This window comes from Schistocerca cancellata, chromosome 10 (genome assembly GCF_023864275.1).
Source record: "Schistocerca cancellata isolate TAMUIC-IGC-003103 chromosome 10, iqSchCanc2.1, whole genome shotgun sequence".
NCBI lineage: Eukaryota > Metazoa > Arthropoda > Insecta > Orthoptera > Acrididae > Schistocerca > Schistocerca cancellata.
In genome coordinates this window covers 35,013,386-35,032,256 of record NC_064635.1, presented here as the reverse complement: position 1 = coordinate 35,032,256, position 18,871 = coordinate 35,013,386, and the positions used below count along the sequence as shown (strand labels likewise).

The 18,871-nt window shown below is 44.7% G+C and overlaps 1 protein-coding gene across 1 annotated transcript in view; it reads left to right on the top strand.

The window, feature by feature from the left end:
* Positions 1-18,871, top strand: part of LOC126106740 (uncharacterized) — a 52,464-nt gene that overhangs the window by 19,433 nt on the left and 14,160 nt on the right. Inside the window, exons 4-5 of the mRNA XM_049913115.1 lie at positions 6,751-6,847; positions 9,818-9,974. Coding sequence (XP_049769072.1) covers positions 6,751-6,847; positions 9,818-9,974 — 254 coding nt within the window. The remainder of the gene's footprint in view (positions 1-6,750; positions 6,848-9,817; positions 9,975-18,871) is intronic.

The following is an 18,871-nucleotide window of genomic DNA, read 5'->3' as shown; positions in this document are numbered from 1 at the left end:
CGAACATTACGGGTTTGTTTTTCCTACTCTTCTGCATTAACTTGCATTTTTCTACATTTAGAGGTACCTGCCATTCATCAGAAAATCTAGTTATTTTTTCTAAGTCATCTCTCCGTGCGCCACAGCATCATCAGCAAACAACCGCAGGCTGCTGTCCATCCTGCCCGCCGTCCGCAGCTCGTGGTGTAGTGGCCAGCGTTGCTGCCTCTAGATCACGGGGTCCTGGGTTCGATTCCTGGCCGGGTTGGGGATTTTCTCTGTCCAAGGACTGGGTGTTTGTGCTGTCCTCATCATTTCATCATCATCACCACCATCATTCACGGCAATCAATAGACTGGACTGTGTACAAAATTGGACTGTGAAAAAATTTGGACTTTGTACGGGCGCTGATGACCGCGCACTTGAGCGTCCCACAAACGAAACATCATCGTCATCATCCTGTCCGCTGGGTAATTTATGTATACAGAAAATGACATCGTCCCTATCACACTTCCCTGGGGCACCCCTGACGATACCGTTGCCTCTGGTGAACATTCGCCGTCGAGGACAACGCACTGGTTCTATTATGTAAGAAGTCTTCGAGCCAGTCACGTATCTGGAATATATACCGAAGGCTCGTAAGTTCGTTAACAGTCTGCAGATCAATTTGCTAAATGGTTTTGCGGAAATCTGGGAATGTGGAACCTGCCTATTGCCCTTTATCCACAGTTCGCAGGATATTATGTGAGGTAGGGTTCAAAATGGCTCTGAGCACTATGGGACTCAACTGCTGTGGTCATAAGTCCCCTGGAACTTAGAACTACTTAAACCTAACTAACCTAAGGACATCACACACATCCATGCCCGAGACAGGATTCGAACCTGCGACCGTAGTGGTCGTGCGGTTCCAGACTGTAGCGCCTTTAACCGCTCGGCCACTTCGGCCGGCTGTGAGGTAGGGGCAAGCTGAGTTTCGTACGAGCGAAGCTTTCTAAAACCGTGCTGATTTGTGGATAGAAGCTTTTGCGCCTCAAGGAAATTTATTATATTATAACTGGGAATATGTTCGAGAGCTCTGCAGCAAACTAACGTTAAGGATATTGGTCTTTAATTTTGTGGGTCCGTTCTTTTACTCTTCTTATATACAGGGTGTAAATTTTAAGTTGACAAACCAGAATAGCTCGAAAAATAAGCTTCACACGAAAAAATGTGTAGAATACAAAGTTGATTACTTGCGAGGGGGACATCTGCTGGTGCTAAAATTAGCCCACCACCCCAGCCCCCTGGGGGTGGGGCAGGAGGAAACTTTAAACCTTCAAATGGGAACCCCCATTTTTTATTGCAGAATCCGATTCTACCAAAAAACCACATACATCTTGTCTTAAACGTTTGTTTCGATTCTTGGTAGTTGGCACTGTAATTCAAGAAAATCCATGTTCTCATTTTTGCGTGGAAAATGGTTACGGATAAATAAAAAAATACTTATTTACTTCCTAAATTTGGATTCGCTGAAAGTAAAACCCTCCCTCTCTCCCCATAGGGTGAGGTTTGAGAGAGAGAGAGAGATTAGAGTTTTGCAAATGTTTGATCCAAATATTAATTTTTTCCGCAGATTCGGAACAATTTTGTTTGTTTCGTGGTCATGAGGCCACACAACTTTTAACTATCAAACAAATCATCTGACTAGCTAACTAACTAACCAAACATCCTACTTACTAACGAGTGAACTTATTTTTCGAGTTATTCTGGCTTGTCAACTTAAAATTTACACCCTGAACAGGAGTCGCCTGCCCTTTTTTCCAGTCGATTGGGGGACTTTGAGCTGGGCGAGAGATAAGCGATAAATCCAAGCTAAGTAAGAGGTCAACGCAGTAAAGGTCCCTCTCTAAAACCGAACTAGGTTTCCATCCGAACCTGGCGACTTATTTGTTTCTAACTCTCTCGGTTGTTTCTCTATGCCAGGTACGCCTGTTGCTATGTCCTCCTGACGGTAGACTATACAATGGTCAAACGACGGTATGTTTGAACGGTTCTCCTGCGTGAACGATTTCTTAAACACAAAATTTAAAGCTTCGACTTTCCTTTTTGCTACCTTCTACTGCCACGCCAGACAGCTCAACGGTTGAGAGGATAGAATCCTTAGACCTGCTTAGCAATTTTACGTAGGACCCGAATTTTCTATGTTGTCGGTGAGATATTTTGCTAAGGTATGACGGTGGTAGTTGTATGCTGCGTGCATCGTTGTTTTACAGACGCACGAATCTCTACTAAAATTTGTCTGTTGTCATTTGCACTATCTCTATGCATTCCATCAGTCGTGGAAGAAGAAACATGAAGAACTGATTGAATACTTTGGTCACCTTCTTGTGTGGTCACTGCTTGCGAAATGATACATCTGGAAATTGTTCCTAGTCACTGAATTAGTTAGTTACATGTTTCATAGATAATTCTAATGATCTTTTAGCGAAATAATGTGGAACGGGTTGGTTTAAAGGACATGTACACGTGATTAGTTTGAATGGATGGTAACACGATGGCCATTTACAAGCACCTGAATGTCACACTAGCCTAAATTTAACTTTAATGAGCGTATTATTTTTCAGTCCTATTCATGCAGCTACATTTAAAATTAGTGTTTTCTTACACGCTATCAGTTTTTAAATAAAAATTTGAGAAGGAAATGGAAGGAGCTATCCAGAACAAATGATTTTAGGAAGGATTTAAAACTTGTTTGCCTGAGAGATATTATGTTATGGGGCAAATTCTCAAAACCTTTTTTAAACTGCACATTGAAATCCTTTCTGAGCCATTGATAGAGTTCATAATGAGTAATAATCGCTGTTTTTTGCTTCTATTGTTGCAGGGGTGGACATCACAATTCTTATCAAACTGTGGTGGGTTGTTTATGACGATGATTCAGCTGCCACTAGTTTGATACAGCTTGCATCTGCTTCAAAGACTTTCATATTCTCTCGCTAGTTACACACAAATTATTAGGCCTACATAAAAATGGACAGGACATTTTTGTAGAAAATTTAAATTTAATGTAGTTACATTTTATACTGAGATCCGTTTTCACTGGAGGCCACACTACATTTTCTACAAAAAGCTCCTTCTCTGTTTCTTTGTGATCAATAGTTTGCGCGCAGTGAGTGAGAGAATATGAAAAATCATGCGTGTAGCATTTGAAAGAGTTGCGAGTGGCGTAAAATCCATGGCTAAGGGCAGCTGAATCACCCTGAACACACACACACACACACACACACACACACGCGCACACACACACACAGAGAGAGAGAGAGAGAGAGAGAGGGAGGGAGAGAGGGAGGGAGGGAGGGAGAGACAGGATGGTCAGAAACCGCCTGAAAAGCTTTTAACTGTTCTGAGAAATAACGCTTTTTAAGAACAAAAATCGATACCTTGCGTCATTACGGAGTTAATTAGCAAAGAATTTAGCCGATCAGGCATTTGTGCGCGCAAATTCAAGCTTCCGCCAGATACAACTAGTGTCAGTTGCTCTCATAGCGTAGATGATACCGCACGAGACTGCTGGGTGAGGTTCGATCCTTACTACTGTTATGTCTAATTTGTGCAATGCGTAATGCTCTTTTTTAGCTTTTAGGAAATCAATTTACATATGTGCGTATGTGAAGATGCAGGTAAAACGCCTAACTCCTTGAAGAAGCAATTAAAAGTTGACTGCGGGTGTACGCCACATACACACTATTCTTACATACTACTCTTATTACTCGCTACTGTGCAATCAATAAGAAAATTATCCCAGAAGATACTACTGAGTGGAAATACGCTAAGTATTACGCGGTTGATTCATTTAGTTTCAATGCCACCAATTATACGAAGAGCAAAAGTAGCTGAACTTAACTGTTTATTGAAGTTCTCCTTTCCATTAATACGAGGGCAGTTCAATAAGTAATGCAACACATTTTTTTTCTCGGCCAATTTTGGTTGAAAAAACCGGAAATTTCTTGTGGAATATTTTCAAACATTCCCGCTTCGTCTCGTATAGTTTCATTGACTTCCGACAGGTGGCAGCGCTGTACGGAGCTGTTAAAATGGCGTCTGTAACGGATGTGCGTTGCAAACAATGGGCAGTGATCGAGTTTCTTTTGGCGGAAAACCAGGGCATCTCAGATATTCATAGGCGCTTGCAGAATGTCTACGGTGATCTGGCAGTGGACAAAAGCACGGTGAGTCGTTGGGCAAAGCGTGTGACATCATCGCCGCAAGGTCAAGCGAGACTGTCTGATCTCCCGCGTGCGGGACGGCCGTGCACAGCTGTGACTCCTGCAATGGCGGAGCGTGCGAACACACTCGTGCTACTCTTCAGAAATTGAAGAAACGACTTCAGCGTGTTCGTAGGCACAAAAATCTGGACGAACTTCTCCTTCTACATGACAACGCAAGACCCCACACAAGTCTTCGCACCCGAGAGGAGCTCACAAAACTTCAGTGGACTGTTCTTCCTCATGCACCCTACAGCCCCGATCTCGCACCGTCGGATTTCCATATGTTTGGCCCAATGAAGGACGCAATTCGTGGGAGGCACTACGCGGATGATGAAGAAGTTACTGATGCAGTACGACGTTGGCTCCGACATCGACCAGTGGAATGGTACCGTGCAGGCATACAGGCCCTCATTTCAAGGTGGCGCAAGGCCGTAGCATTGAATGGAGATTACGTTGAAAAATAGTGTTGTGTAGCTAAAAGATTGGGGAATAACCTGGTGTATTTCAACGCTGAATAAAACAACACCTGTTTCAGAAAAAAATGTGTTGCATTACTTATTGAACTGCCCTCGTATGTACGGCCAAAATATGGAACATTCCATCCTGTTTATTGGTTTCTGTTCATGTCCTACATTAATTGTTGGTATGACTATTTGCTGTACAGAGCCATTTTCAGAGAAGTTCTCAACAATTCTTTTAAAAAGATCGTTAACAATTTCTTCCGTTGGCTTCTCTATGATGTGATCTTTTAGAACACTAGTAACGTTGCGAAAAGGACCAATTCTGCTTCATGAATGTTGTTGATCATATGCGACATTAAGAGAGGAAAGAGGTGACGTTTCGTTAATAATTGTGCTTCTCGTAGTATGTATATCAACCTCGTAACATCGTAATTACGACAGCTGTGGTGTGTCACTCGCACGTCGCGACAGCCGGTGTGATCGGTGGTACTGCGTATACTACGACGGGGCGTTCAATAGGCAATGCAACACTTTTTTTTTTCAATCAATTTCGGCTGAAAAAAATGCATAATTTGTTGTGGGACATAGTAGAACATTCGTCATCTTGATGTTGAAGCTCTTTTGTCTGTGTTTGCTCTAACAATAACGCCCGCATCTCGTGGTCGTGCTGTAGCGTTCTCGCTTCCCGCGCCCGGGTTCCCGGGTTCGATTCCCGGCGGGGTCAGGGTTTTTCTCTGCCTCGTGATGGCTGGGTGTTGTGTGATGTCCTTAGGTTAGTTAGGTTTAAGTAGTTCTAAGTTCTAGGGGACTGATGACCTAAGATGTTAAGTCCCATAGTGCTCAGAGCCTCTAACAATAACATATGTTTTTGAGTGGAGTCCGCCATTAGCAAAACACTATTTTGTTTTTGTACCAGACATGTTTCACTACAGTTGCAGCATCATCAGTGTTTTTTTTATTGTTATGGCTGTTAAACATAAGGAATGTTCTTTACTGTTTAAATACATACAAATATTAGTTTCTAAATCGAAATTACAGGTTTTTGAGGTGCACATAAACTTGTGTATTCATTCCTTGGCATGAATTTCGTAATATGTGTCGCATTACCAACCGATGAACAGTCCTGGTTGGCACTTGGCTGTAGATTATGGCAGACGCAAGCAGGTTCCAAACGAAAAAAAGAGTGATAGGAAGACAAATAAGAGCAAATAAAAATGTCAACACGATGATGAAAATGACGTGGCTAAGTATTGGAAATCAAAAAATTACATTAAAACCAATGGACTGAATAAATATGATAATCGAAGTATTTTGATTAGATTAATAAAAATAAAAAAACTTGCATTTGAACGGGATTCGAACTTTTTTCTTTTTTTAATCTCAATTTGTTCGTTACCTGTCCGTTGCATTTGTTGTGGGCGGATGTCCCATGACACCTGTTCAAGATCATCGTTGGTCCATTCACTCAGTTATTTTATTACAAAGGGCAGCTAACCCTCTGACTATACACGCTGAGCGACCGTGTCAGCAAACTTCGAATTCCAACTCGTCAGGTTTATATGCTAACCACTACTCAATGTCATCATCCTGCAAAGCGGTGTGGTATTTTGAATCCAGGTGCCAGTCTCAACGATTAATTGACAGACTTCAAAAATTCACACAATGTCATGCGAAGCTTATCTAATAATCTCGGTAATTAGAATAACTGTATAAACGACGCTGAATCACGTCTTGTGCAAAAGGGTCCAGTAATATTTGGTTAGTGCTATGTATGAAAAGTGTGTATTTCTATAGTATCATTGTCTGTGTGTGTTTATCATGTGTGATGAAATACGAAATAAAAGGCCCAGACCTAAGATTCGGGAAGAAAGTCGGACAAGAAACTGGAAATGAACTAATTGCCGTGGCAGTCTGGAAATGGCGAACAGTTCAGACGTGACGTTGAATGCTCTGGTTGGAGGAAACCAGCTACAACGCGTGAAGTGTCAACTATCAAGTAATTTTAATCGGACTATAGACGCATTTGCATTGCAAGTTCAGAGACAGTGTTAACGTTTTTGCAGGCAAGAAGCACCTCTTGGTAACGCCATGGTACGCAAGATGGCTTCAGTGTGCCGTGAAGCGGCATTCCCGGTCCGGAGCATCGCCACATACTTCCTGGTGAGTGCGACAAATCCTATCAGTGCCACGTACAAGGATGCTCCTAAAGTTTTAATTACCACTGCGAAGAAACAAAGTGACGCAATTAATATTTTGTTTTCATGCAGGCACACGTTTGCAGTCGTATACCCTGAAATGCCTGTACTGTGGCAGGCCACGGCCGGTGTGGCCGTGCGGTTAAAGGCGCTTCAGTCTGGAACCGCGTGACCGCTACGGTCGCAGGTTCGAATCCTGCCTCGGGCATGGATGTGTGTGATGTCCTTAGGTTAGTTAGGTTTAATTAGTTCTAAGTTCTAGGCGACTGATGACCTCAGAAGTTGAGTCGCATAGTGCTCAGAGCCATTTGTGCATTTTGTGGCACGCCACTACAGGAGCCGAGCTAAATGCCGCAAACCATTGATGAAGTAGAGATGCGTTCGCCGTTTTGTTTTAGCGGCGCGTGGATTTCAGGTCATACGATGGCCGCAAACGTGTACTTACAAACAAAAGGACTTGTTGTTGTTGTTGTTGTTGTTGTGGTCTTCAGTCCTGAGACTAGTTTGATGCAGCTCTCCATGCTACTCTATCCTGTGCAAGCTTCTTCATCTCCCAGTACCTACTGCAGCTTACATCCTTCTGAATCTGCTTAGTGTATTCATCTCTTGGTCTCCCTCTACGATTTTTACCCTCCACGCTGTCCTCCAATGCTAAATTTGTGATCCCCTGATGCCTCAGACATGTCCTACCAACCGGTCCCTTCTTCTTGTCAAGTTGTGCCATAAACTCCTCTTCTCCCCAATCCTATTCAATACCTCCTCATCAGTTATGAGATCTACCCATCTAATCTTCAGCATTCTTCTGTAGCACCACATTTCCAAAGCTTCTATTCTCTTTTTGTCCAAACTATTTATCGTCCACGTTTCACTTCCATACATGGCTACAATCCATACAAATACTTTCAGAAACGACTTCCTGACACTTAAATCTATACTCGATGTTAACAAATTTCTCTTCTTCAGAAACGCTTTCCTTGCCATTGCCAGTCTACATTTTACATCCTCTCTACTTCGACCATCATCAGTTATTTTGCTCCCCAAATAGCAAAACTCCTTCACTACTTTGTGTCTCACTTCCTAATCTAATTCCCTCAGCATAACCCGACTTAATTCGATTACATTCCATTATCCTCGTTTTGCTTTTGTTGATGTTCGTCTTATATTCTCCTTTCAAGACACTGTCCATTCCGTTCAACTGCTCTTCCAAGTCCTTTACTGTCTCTGACAGAATTACAATGTCATCGGCGAACTTCGAAGTTATTACTTCTTCTCCATGGATTTTAATACCTATTCCGAATTTTTCTTTTGTTTCCTTTACTGCTTGCTCACTATACAGATTGAATAACTTCGGGGAGAGGCTACAACCCTGTCTCACTCCCTTCCCAACCACTGCTTCCCTTTCATGTCCCTCGACTCTTATAACTGCCATCTGGTTTCTGTACACTTGGAAATAGCCTTTCGCTCCCTGTATTTTACCCCTGCCACCTTTAGAATTTGAAAGAGAGTATTCCAGTCAACATTGTCAAAAGCTTTCTTAAAGTCTACAAATGCGAGAAACGGTTTGCCTTTCCTTAATCTTTCTTCTAAGATAAGTCGTAAGGTCGGTATTGCCTCACGTGTTCCAACATTTCTACGGAATCCAAACTGATCTTCCCCGAGGTTTTAGAGGTGAAAATAAAATAGTCACCCAACGTTTTACCTACCCAAGCGATTCACTTCAATTTTGTTCACTTTTGAATATACTGTAGTGCAGATCAAAATAAGACACACATATTTTTTTTAATAAATGCCCAATCGGCCGTTAAAGGGGGTGAAACACTCCATTGGAAACAACTGAGTTTAATATTTCTGAATGAATACCGCTAAAACGGTAACAGATATAAAACAACTTCAAATAAAAGTATGTATGTTACAACGGTGCAATCAGATTTGTCCAAAAAGTCATTTTTTTTCTTAAGTCTTTCCCCCTCAATATTTTTTCATTTCAAGAATTCACTAACAGCAAAATGTATAGCGTCGTTATTACCAAATTCAGTCATATATATATGATGAAGTGGTATTCCAAAGATGCATTTGTCAGAAATAAGGTAGAAATATCTCTATGTCGCCCCCCTTCCAATCACCACCACCCCTACAGACGTAATCTTTTCACATTTAATTATATTTGGAATTGTTTGCATTTGATTATATTTGCAACTGTTTGCAAATTATTGTTGTAAATCTGTACAATAATAAAGTGTAGAATGGTTTGGGTCAAAAAATTGCTGAATGCACTTTCATTTCGGCCGTCCAGCACAAACACATGCGTCTTTGGAATACCACTTCATCGTATGTGACTGAATTCGGTTTTAATGAAGATATACGTTTTGCTACTAGTCAACTATCAAAGTGAAAAACAAAATAGAGAAGAGGAGCGGATTTCTAAAAAAAAATGTCCTTTTAGACAGCTTTCCTGAGTGTAAACACTTCCCATGGCCACCAAACTGCCCAGACAGCATATCTGTGATGCATTACAAGGTGGTATTCAGAAGCGATCTCCATCCCCCTCGTACTCTTACGGATTTATGAACAACCCTGTAGGATTCGTGGTGTCGCTTCCCTCCAGCACTACTTCAGATATTAGTCGAATCCATGCCACGTCGGGCTGCGGCACTTCTGCGATCTCGCGGGGGCCTACACGATATTAGATCAGTGTACCAGTTTCTTTGGTTCTTCAGTGTACTTCCTATTCTGATATGTTAATTTATTATGGTGAATCAATGTATGACATTTTCGTATGGTTGTTCTGTTTAAATGTTTTGGTGTTGTTTGGTTTGTTTGTTTCATCTTTTATGTTATGATTTTTCTGTTACATTATGGCCACATAAATGAAGAATCTATGTTCGTTGCCTTTGTATTTTCCTAGCCTACTGTCATTCCTGCTGTTGCGTCATAGGTGACGACGGGCCTGGAGTTGGTGGCGCTACCTCTGCTGTGCTACGAATTCGCGTTCCGGGAGCGCGTGCTGGAGGGACAGCTGGAGAACTTCCGGGGGGACCCGCAACCTGGAGCGCTGGCCGCCGCTCTGCCCGGCAAGATACGGCACATGCACGGTGAGTAAGGCAGCGCCCCTGTGCACACATTCCACATCCAGGCTGTAGGCCACATGTCTTTGTGTGAATAAGGATTGTCCACCGATACGTTTTTTTAAAATTAGTCTATTATCTGGTTTGATGCGGCATGCCCCGTCTTCGTATCCTCTCCCAACCACTTCATCTCAGAAGGTCACTTATGCCCCCAAAGTCATCAAATATTTGCTGTACGTATTCCAGTCCCTGTCTTCTCCTACAGTTTATACCCTCTATAGCTCCGCCAACTACCATGAGAGTTATTTCTTGATGTCGAGCCCCCTGCCCAGTCAACCTGTATCTCCTCTGTTCTTATCTTAGTCCACCTAATTTTCAACCTACTTCTGCAGCACCAGATCCCAAAATCTGCTCCGGCCGCTGTGGCCGAGCGGTTCTAGGCATTTCAGTCCGGAACTGCCCTGCTGCTACGGTCGCACGTTCGAATCCTGCCTCAGGCATGGATGTGTGTGATGTCCTTAGATTAGTTAGGTTTAAGTAGTTCTAACTGATGATGGTTCAAATGGCTCTGAGCACTATGGGACTCAACTGCTGAGGTCATTAGTCCCCTAGAACTTAGAACTAGTTAAACCTAACTAACCTAAGGACATCACAAACATCCATGCCCGAGGCAGGATTCGAACCTGCGACCGTAGCGGTCTTGCGGTTCCAGACTGCAGCGCCTTTAAGCGCACGGCCACTTCGGCCGGCTTTGTAACTGATGATCTCAGATGTTAAGTCCCACAGTGCTTAGAGCCATTTGAACCGTTTTAAACCAATACCTCAGATTGTCTTCTTCTCTGGTGACCCCATTGTCAGTAATTAACTTTCGCAAAATGCTGTATTCCAGACGTACATTCTCAGAAAATTCTTCCACTGTTTCACGCCAATATTTGGTACTAGTACACTTCTTTTGACGCTAAATACCCTCTTTACCGCCGGCCAGTGTGGCCGTGCGGTTCTAAGCGCTTCAGTTTGGAACCACGTGACCACTACGGTCGCGGGTTCGAATCCTGCCTCGGGCATGGATGTGTGTGATGTCCTTAGGTTAGTTAGGTTTAAGTAGTTCTAAGTTCTAGGGGACTGATGACCTCAGTAGTTAAGCCCCATAGTGCTCAGAGCCATTTTGAACCCTCTTTACCTACGGCAGTCTGCTATTTACGTCCCCCTTCTTTTCTCCTCATCTGTTAATTTGCTTCCAGGATAGCATAATGCTTTCACTTCCTCTACTTCTTAGTCCCCAATTTTCATGAAAAGCTTATTACTACTCCTCTTCACTTTCAAGATTCTTTCATTTACTCATTAGACTGCTCATTCAATCTCAATCCTGCTTTTCTAGCCGGGTGGAGTGGCCGTGCGGTTCTAGGCGCTACAGTCTGGAGCCGAGCGACCGCTACGAATCCTGCCACGGGCATGGATGTGTGTAATGTCCTTAGGTTAGTTAGGTTTAAGTAGTTCTAAGGTCTAGGGGACTGATGACCTCAGACGTTAAGTCGCATAGTGCTCAGAGCCATTACAACCATTTGAACCTGCTTTTCTACTTCATTTTCATTGGGGGATAGCAACGTCTTCAATGAAGCTTATGATTGACATCCTTTTACTTTCAATTTTAATTGCCTTCCTGAATCTTACTTCTATTTCCGTCATTGCTTCTTCGATGTATAGACTAAACAAAGATTATGTCACTGTCTTACACCCTTTTTAACCTGAGGACTTCGTTCTTGAACTTCACATTAATATGACCACCTGTAAGGTGGCAGAATAAATGGTCAGATTCGCACCTCACATGAGACCTTTACAAATCACAATGAGAAGGTGAAGATGACACCTAATGTAAATTGACAGTTATGAGAACACTTGCCTATCGATGTGTAATGCAAAAAGGGATGACAGTCAATCGACAATAATTAACACACCATTCCTATACAATGCATGTCTTTGAGCGGAAGGTAGAACAAGGAACGTGAGTAAGGTCGCTTTTAGTTTTGAAAAGCCAGCTCCACAACGGTGTAGCGAAACCACGCTGCAGGAGTTACACCGGCAACCACTTAAAGGGGTGGCAGGAAAAAGGACAGCGACCCCAGGCCAGGTGATTCCAGCTGGAGGGCCGTCTGTAGCGAGAGCATCAGTACAAGGGCAGAGAGGAAGCTTTAGAGAACTGCGTTGCGAAATTCCAACGAGATATGAACAAAAGCAAGTGCCGTATTTTCGTCCAGCGAGTGCGGCACACGGAAAGGTCAATGTACTTTAGGCGTCTAGAATGGGCACAAAACGTCCGATTGGCGGAAACTCACTAGGAAGGAGAAAACTACTGAAGTCGATGCAGTTTGATAGAAGGGACGTTGCGATTAGTAGAGAGTGTTTCTACAAAATGAGAGGAACGCCCCTATTGGTCGAAAAAAGCCGTGACGTGAAAAAGGAACCCAGGTGGAGGGAGGCAGTTCTGCCATGAGAGGACAAGAGAGAAACTTTGGTAGTGGGACTCTTCTCTGAACTAGCGTCAAGTGCAGAACAGAGCTCTCAATGCTCCGTACGACACAGAGAAGAAACTGGTGTGGAGACTGCGTTCACAGCGGCTGCACTCCAGCTAAAATCAGCTGTACCAACATTTAGCTCCAACTGTGAAGAAACGAACCAGCCAAATTAGTTAATTGTTCTTGTGAGAACTGAGAGAGCACTATAATATGCACGTTGCTCCAACCATGCGCGTGTATATCGCCACATAATGAGACTAGGGCTGAGTACATGTTTTCTTGCATAACGAGAAACATAAGGGAAGTTTCTGCTGGAAAGTTCAGCCAGATAAGTTTTGTAGGAATTTCATTGGGAGAGAGCGGTTTTGCAGACAGCAGCACGTCGCAGCTTAAGGTAAATACCGCATGCAGAGGAATAAACTTGGTTGGTTCACCAGCTTGCGTCCACTGTAAACTCGAGCGGCCTTGGGTAATATTGCGCTCAAATTTGTCACTTGACTAACCATCCACCGTAGACTTGATTGTCATCCTAAATAGTACCGAAGTTTGAACCGGAATCGGACGATTTTCGTAGTACTGACCAAATCGTAACGTATGTGTAGGAGCAATTTTGTAAAGAAACGTCCAATTAAACTTTCATATTATTGTGCTTAGGATTAATGTAAAGAAACTTCCAAATAAACTTTCATAATATTGTGCTTAAGATTACTTTCTTTCAGAGAGTTAATATTTAACATTGTTGTGTATAAACTTATTTCACTTTTGATCTTGGCAAGGTGCGTTATCCATTGCTCTGTTTTTATGTTGGCGACTTGAAAACTGTGTGAAAAGCTGTAATTTGGTGAGAAATATTGCGACATTAAACTTGTCATTTCATCCTCACACAATGTTCTCCATTCAAGAATAAGCAAAAACAAACCCCCGCAAACCTTTCACACCCGTCAAGGGTTTGTATAACCACGTTCTGCAGCATAGACCACTGCGCGACGTGAAGGAAAAGAGTTGGGGTTGGGTTGTTTGGGGGAGGAGACCAGACAGCGAGGTCATCGGCCTCATCGGATTAGGAACGATAGGGAAGAAAGTCGGCCGTGCCCTTTCAAAGGAACCATCCCAGCATTTGCCTGGAGTGATTTAGAGAAATTACGGAAAACCTAAATCAGGATGCACGGACGCGGGATTGAACCGTCGCCCTCCCGAATGCGAGTCCAGTGTGCTAACCACTGCGGCACCTCGCTCGGTCAGGAAAAGAATCAGTCGGGTTCTGGAAGGCACTGACAGGGATGTGCAGCCATGCCGACTCCAGTGTCATGGCCACTGCAATAGGTTTCTCAGTTGAGGATCCATGACGCGTACAGCCCCATCGAGGTGGACCCACAGATTCTCCTTTAGTTTTAAATGCGGAGAGTTTGGTGGTCATGGGAGTACGGTAAACTGATCTTGGTGCTCTTCGAACCATGCACAGAACTGTGTGACACACTGCATTGTCCTACTGGTCGATACCGCGGTGCCGAGTAAAAACAAACTGCATGTAGGGGTTGATCTGGTCCCCACGGATATATTCCTTCCAGGATGAGATCACCCTGGGGACGCCTCCGGTCTGGACGATTCCTACGATTATTGTAGCGTGTTAGCTGTCAGATGTTTCACGCAGTACACTCCTACGGTTACCTTTCCAATGGAGCATAAAACGTGATTCATCTGTAAAGGTCACCTGTCGCCACTCAATGGACGCCCAATGGCGGTGACAAGGTGGTTATTGCGCATTGATGCCGAATATAGGGGAAGTCACATTAATGTGACTGGACCGTGTATCAGTCGCCTCCTTAAAAGAGCACACTAGTCCCTACAAGGAATGGTCCACCAGTTGTAGCCATGTAATATGGCCGAAGAACAGTGGTCGGCCGGCCGCTGTGGCCGAGCGATTCTAGGCGCTTCAGTCCGTAACCGCGCTGCTGCTACGGTCGCAGTTTCGAATCCTGCCTCGACCATGGATGTGTGTGATGTCCTTAGGTTTAAGTAGTTCTAAGTCTAGGGGACTGATGACCTCGGATGTTAAGTCCCACAGTGCTCAGAGCGATTTGAACCGTTTTGAACAGTGGTCGTATAGAGATCGTAACTGACAGAAACCGGAGACGAGTGTCAAGCCTTGGCCATGACAATCGGTTTCAAAACCCGTCAGAAATTGCTGCTGTCGACGATGGAGGTCCATCCAACTAGTTTCCGACCGAAGATTGTGAAGGGAACTGCATACAATGGACATCTGCAGTCTGATACCTCACAAAATGTCCTTCCTTACAGATGCAGATAAAACCGAACGGATGGGGAATAATGCAAAAATGATAAAAATACTCATATTTTCGTTTAAGAACTGATAGCAAATTTGTGACAAAACATATAAATGTATGATACACTGACGTGCATATGACAGTTATCAGGATATTGTAACTACGCATCATCCAACAGGACATCATTCTACAACAATTACACTGGTGTCAAAAAGTAAAGACATAAACCGATTTCACCGTCCTGTATCTAATTCACTATGTAATCATATGAACTGTCAATAGATTTTCGTACGATCGCGTTCTGAACGGAAGATGACATTCCGGTCAACGGACAACCACCCCAGCAATGACTTCAGGGTACCTATCAGACTGGGTAGTAGAACGAAATTTTCACTCTGCAGCGGAGTGTGTGCTGATATGAAATTTCCTGTCAGATTAAAACTGTGTGCCGGACCAAGACTCGAACTCGGGACCTTTGCCTTTCGCGGGCAAATGCTCTACCGACTGAGCTACCCAAGCACGACACACGATCTGTCCTCAAAGCTTCAGTTCTGCCAGTTCCTTGTTTCCTATTTGTTTTAATTTGCCAGGAAGTTTCATATCAGCGGACACTCCGCTGCAGAGTGAAAATCTCATTCTGGAAACATCCCCCAGGCTGTGGCTAAGCCATGTCTCCGCAATATCCTTTCTTTCAGGAGTGCTAGTTCTGCAAGGTTCGCAGAAGAGCTTCTGTAAAGTTTGGAAGGTAGGAGACGAGGTACTGGCAGAATTGAAGCTGTGAGGACGGGTCGTGAGTCGTGCTTGGGTAGCTCATAGCTCAGATGGTAGAACACTTGCCCGCGAAAGGCAAAGATCCCAAGTTCGAGTCTCGGCCCGGCACACAGATTTAATCTTCGAGGAAGTTTCAAACTGGGTAGTGTTTGCCGTGTATTCCCACATCCACAATCGCTGTGTACACAGGCACATGCGGTGCAGTATAGCACAGAGAAGCGGGTTACTGGGATCTCTGCGGCGTATTGCCATAGGAAGAATGGAAGCAGGACAGTCGCAGATTGATGTGGCGCGATGGCTTAATGTGAATCGTTCTGTTGTTTATCGGATGTGGCGACAGCTTATAGAGACAGAAACTGTATCCCGGAGACCAGAGCAGGGCCGACCACGTGTGACATCAGAAAGAGAGGACTGTTATTTGTCTTCTGGAAGGGCACGATGGTTTCACCTTAGTAGGGCACGGCAGCTGGCATCTGAACACCCAGCATCCCCTGGACGTGTTGTATGGAGGTAAACGGTGCACAAAAGACCTCGGCAGAGTCGCCTTTATTGTTGGAGACCTGCTGTATGTGTATCTCTAACGCGTCTTCACCGAAGGGAACGTCTAAAGCTGAGTCGTTCACATGCCACCTGGGCGGTCAAACAATGGGCCAATGTTCTCTTCACAGATGAGTCCCGATTTGGTGTGGAGAGTGATTCTTGACGGATTCGCATCTGGAGGGAGCGTGGAACACGATTTCGGGAGCCAAACTTTGTGTAAAGAGACCGATATCAAGGAAGATCGCTGATGGTGTAAGCAGGGATCATGTTGACCGCTCGAACACATCGTCATGAAATTGTACGGGTGAGTCAGCAAGTTTTAATTCCTGCCAGATTTCGCGAGGAGATCTAGGGACTTCAGGTGTGGTTACTGCAAGGTGCTGTGGGCTCAGACTTCGTATTAAAGAACGATAATGCTCCAGCTCATAGAGCTTGTTGTGACCTGCTCGCTCTCCCAGTTTGAATCCCATGGCGCACGTCTGGGGTGCGGTAGGGAGACAGGTTGCACCACGTCACCATCCACCAACCACTCTCCAACACTTGCGAGCAGCTCTGCGGGAAGAGTGGGCGTTATTGCCTCAACTTGAGGTTGATGACGTCATTCACAGCATGCCCTATCGTTGTCAGGTCTACACTGCTGCCACAGGTGGTCACTCCTCGCACTGTGCACATTAACCAGCTGTCGGAATGTGTGTGCAAACCCATTAAGTTGAAGAAAAACGAAGAACAAATTTGTCCTTCGTTATTTATGTTGCAGTTATCCACGGTCTGTATTCTTTAAATTGTTTCTACTTTACTATCACCTGATTATACTGTTTTGTTGCAAAATAAACGCAACATTGCAGAATTTCCCTTTCTTGCTTTAATTTTGGTTCAAATGGCTCTGAGCACTATGGGACTTAACAGCTGAGGTCATCAGACCCCTAGAACTTAGAACTACTTAAACCTAACTAACCTAAGGACAGCACACACATCCATGCGCGAGGCAGGATTCGAACCTGCGACCGTAGCGGTCGCGCGGTTCCTGACTGAAGCGCCTAGAACCGCTCGGCCACACCGGTCGGCCTTTAATTTTGGATCTCAGTGTATTTGCGTTGATGCCACTACTGCACTGAAGATGTGCTGATGACATATTACACCCAACACTCACGGTACTTGGTATTATTAATAATTTATAACATATCAATCGATTCGGGACTTGTTCCCGCATGCTGGCGCGAGTCTATTGTTGTCCCGATTCCTAAGCCGGGGAAGGACAAGCACTTGCCTTCCAGTTATCGACCTATCTCGCTTACCAGCTGTGTCTGTAAAGTGATGGAGCGAATGGTTAACTCTCGATTGGTTTGGCTGCTCGAGTCTCGACGCCTACTTACCAATGTACAATGTGGATTTCGTAGGCGCCGCTCTGCTGTTGACCATCTGGTTACCTTGTCGACCTTCATTATGAATAACTTCTTGCGGAAGCGCCCGACCGCGGCTGTGTTCTTTGATTTGGAAAAGGCTTACGACACCTGTTGGAGGGCGGGCATTCTCCGCACCATGTATACATGGGGCCTTCGCGGTCGCCTCCCTCTTTTTATTCGTTCCTTTTTAATGGATCGACAGTTCAGGGTATGTGTGGGTTCTGTCCTGTCAGACACCTTTCGCCAGGAGAATGGGGTGCCACAGGGCTCAGTTTTGAGCGTCGCTCTCTTCGCCATCGCGATCAATCCAATAATGGATTGCCTCCCAGCTGATGTATCAGGCTCCCTTTTCGTGGACGATTTTACCATCTATTGCAGCGCGCAGTGTACACGTGTCCTGGAGCGCTGTCTTCAGCGTTCTCTTGACCGTCTTTACTCCTGGAGTGTCGCCAATGGCTTCCGTTTTTCTGCCGAGAAGACGGTCTGTATTAACTTCTGGCGCTACAAAGAGTTTCTCCCACCGTCCTTACGACTCGGTCCCGTTGCTCTCCCAATCGTGGAGACAACCAAATTTTTCGGCCTTACATTTGACAGGAAACTTAGCTGGTCTCCACATGTGTCATATTTGGCCGCCCGTTGTACCCGTTCTTTAAATGTCCTCCGTGTTCTCAGTGGTATGTCGTGGGGAGCGGATCGAACCGTCCTACTTCGTCTATATCGGTCGATCGTCCGCTCCAAGCTGGATTATGGGAGCTTCGTATACTCCTCTGCACGGCCATCCATCTTACGCCGCCTCAACTCCATACAACATCGGGGTTTACGACTTGCGATCGGAGCATTTTATACTAGTCCCGTAGAGAGTCTTCATGCTGACGCTGGCGAATTGCCACTCACCTACCGGCGCGATATACTGCTTTGTCGGTATGCCTGTCGGCTACTGTCAATGCCCAACCATCCGTCTTATCGTTCCTTCTTTGACGACTCTCTCGACCGTCAATACGGGTTATATGTCTCTGCCCTGCTACCCCCTGGAGTTCGCTTTCGTCGCCTCCTTCAACACCTTAATTTTTCACTCCCTGCAACCTTTCGAGTGGGCGAGAGCCACACGCCACCTTGGCTCCAGGCTCAGGTCCGCGTTCACCTTGACCTCAGCTCGCTCCCAAAAGAGGTTACCCCCGGTTCGGTCTACCACTTCCGTTTTGTGGAACTTCGTTCGAAGTTCATCAATATGACTTTCATTTATACAGATGGCTCTAAGACCAATGACGGGGTCGGGTGTTCTTTTATTGTCGGGGCACAAAGTTTCAAATACCGGCTCCATGGCCATTGTTCGGTCTTCACAGCTGAGCTCTTTGCCCTCTACCAGGCTGTTATTTACATCTGCCGCCACCGACATTCTGCTTATGTCATCT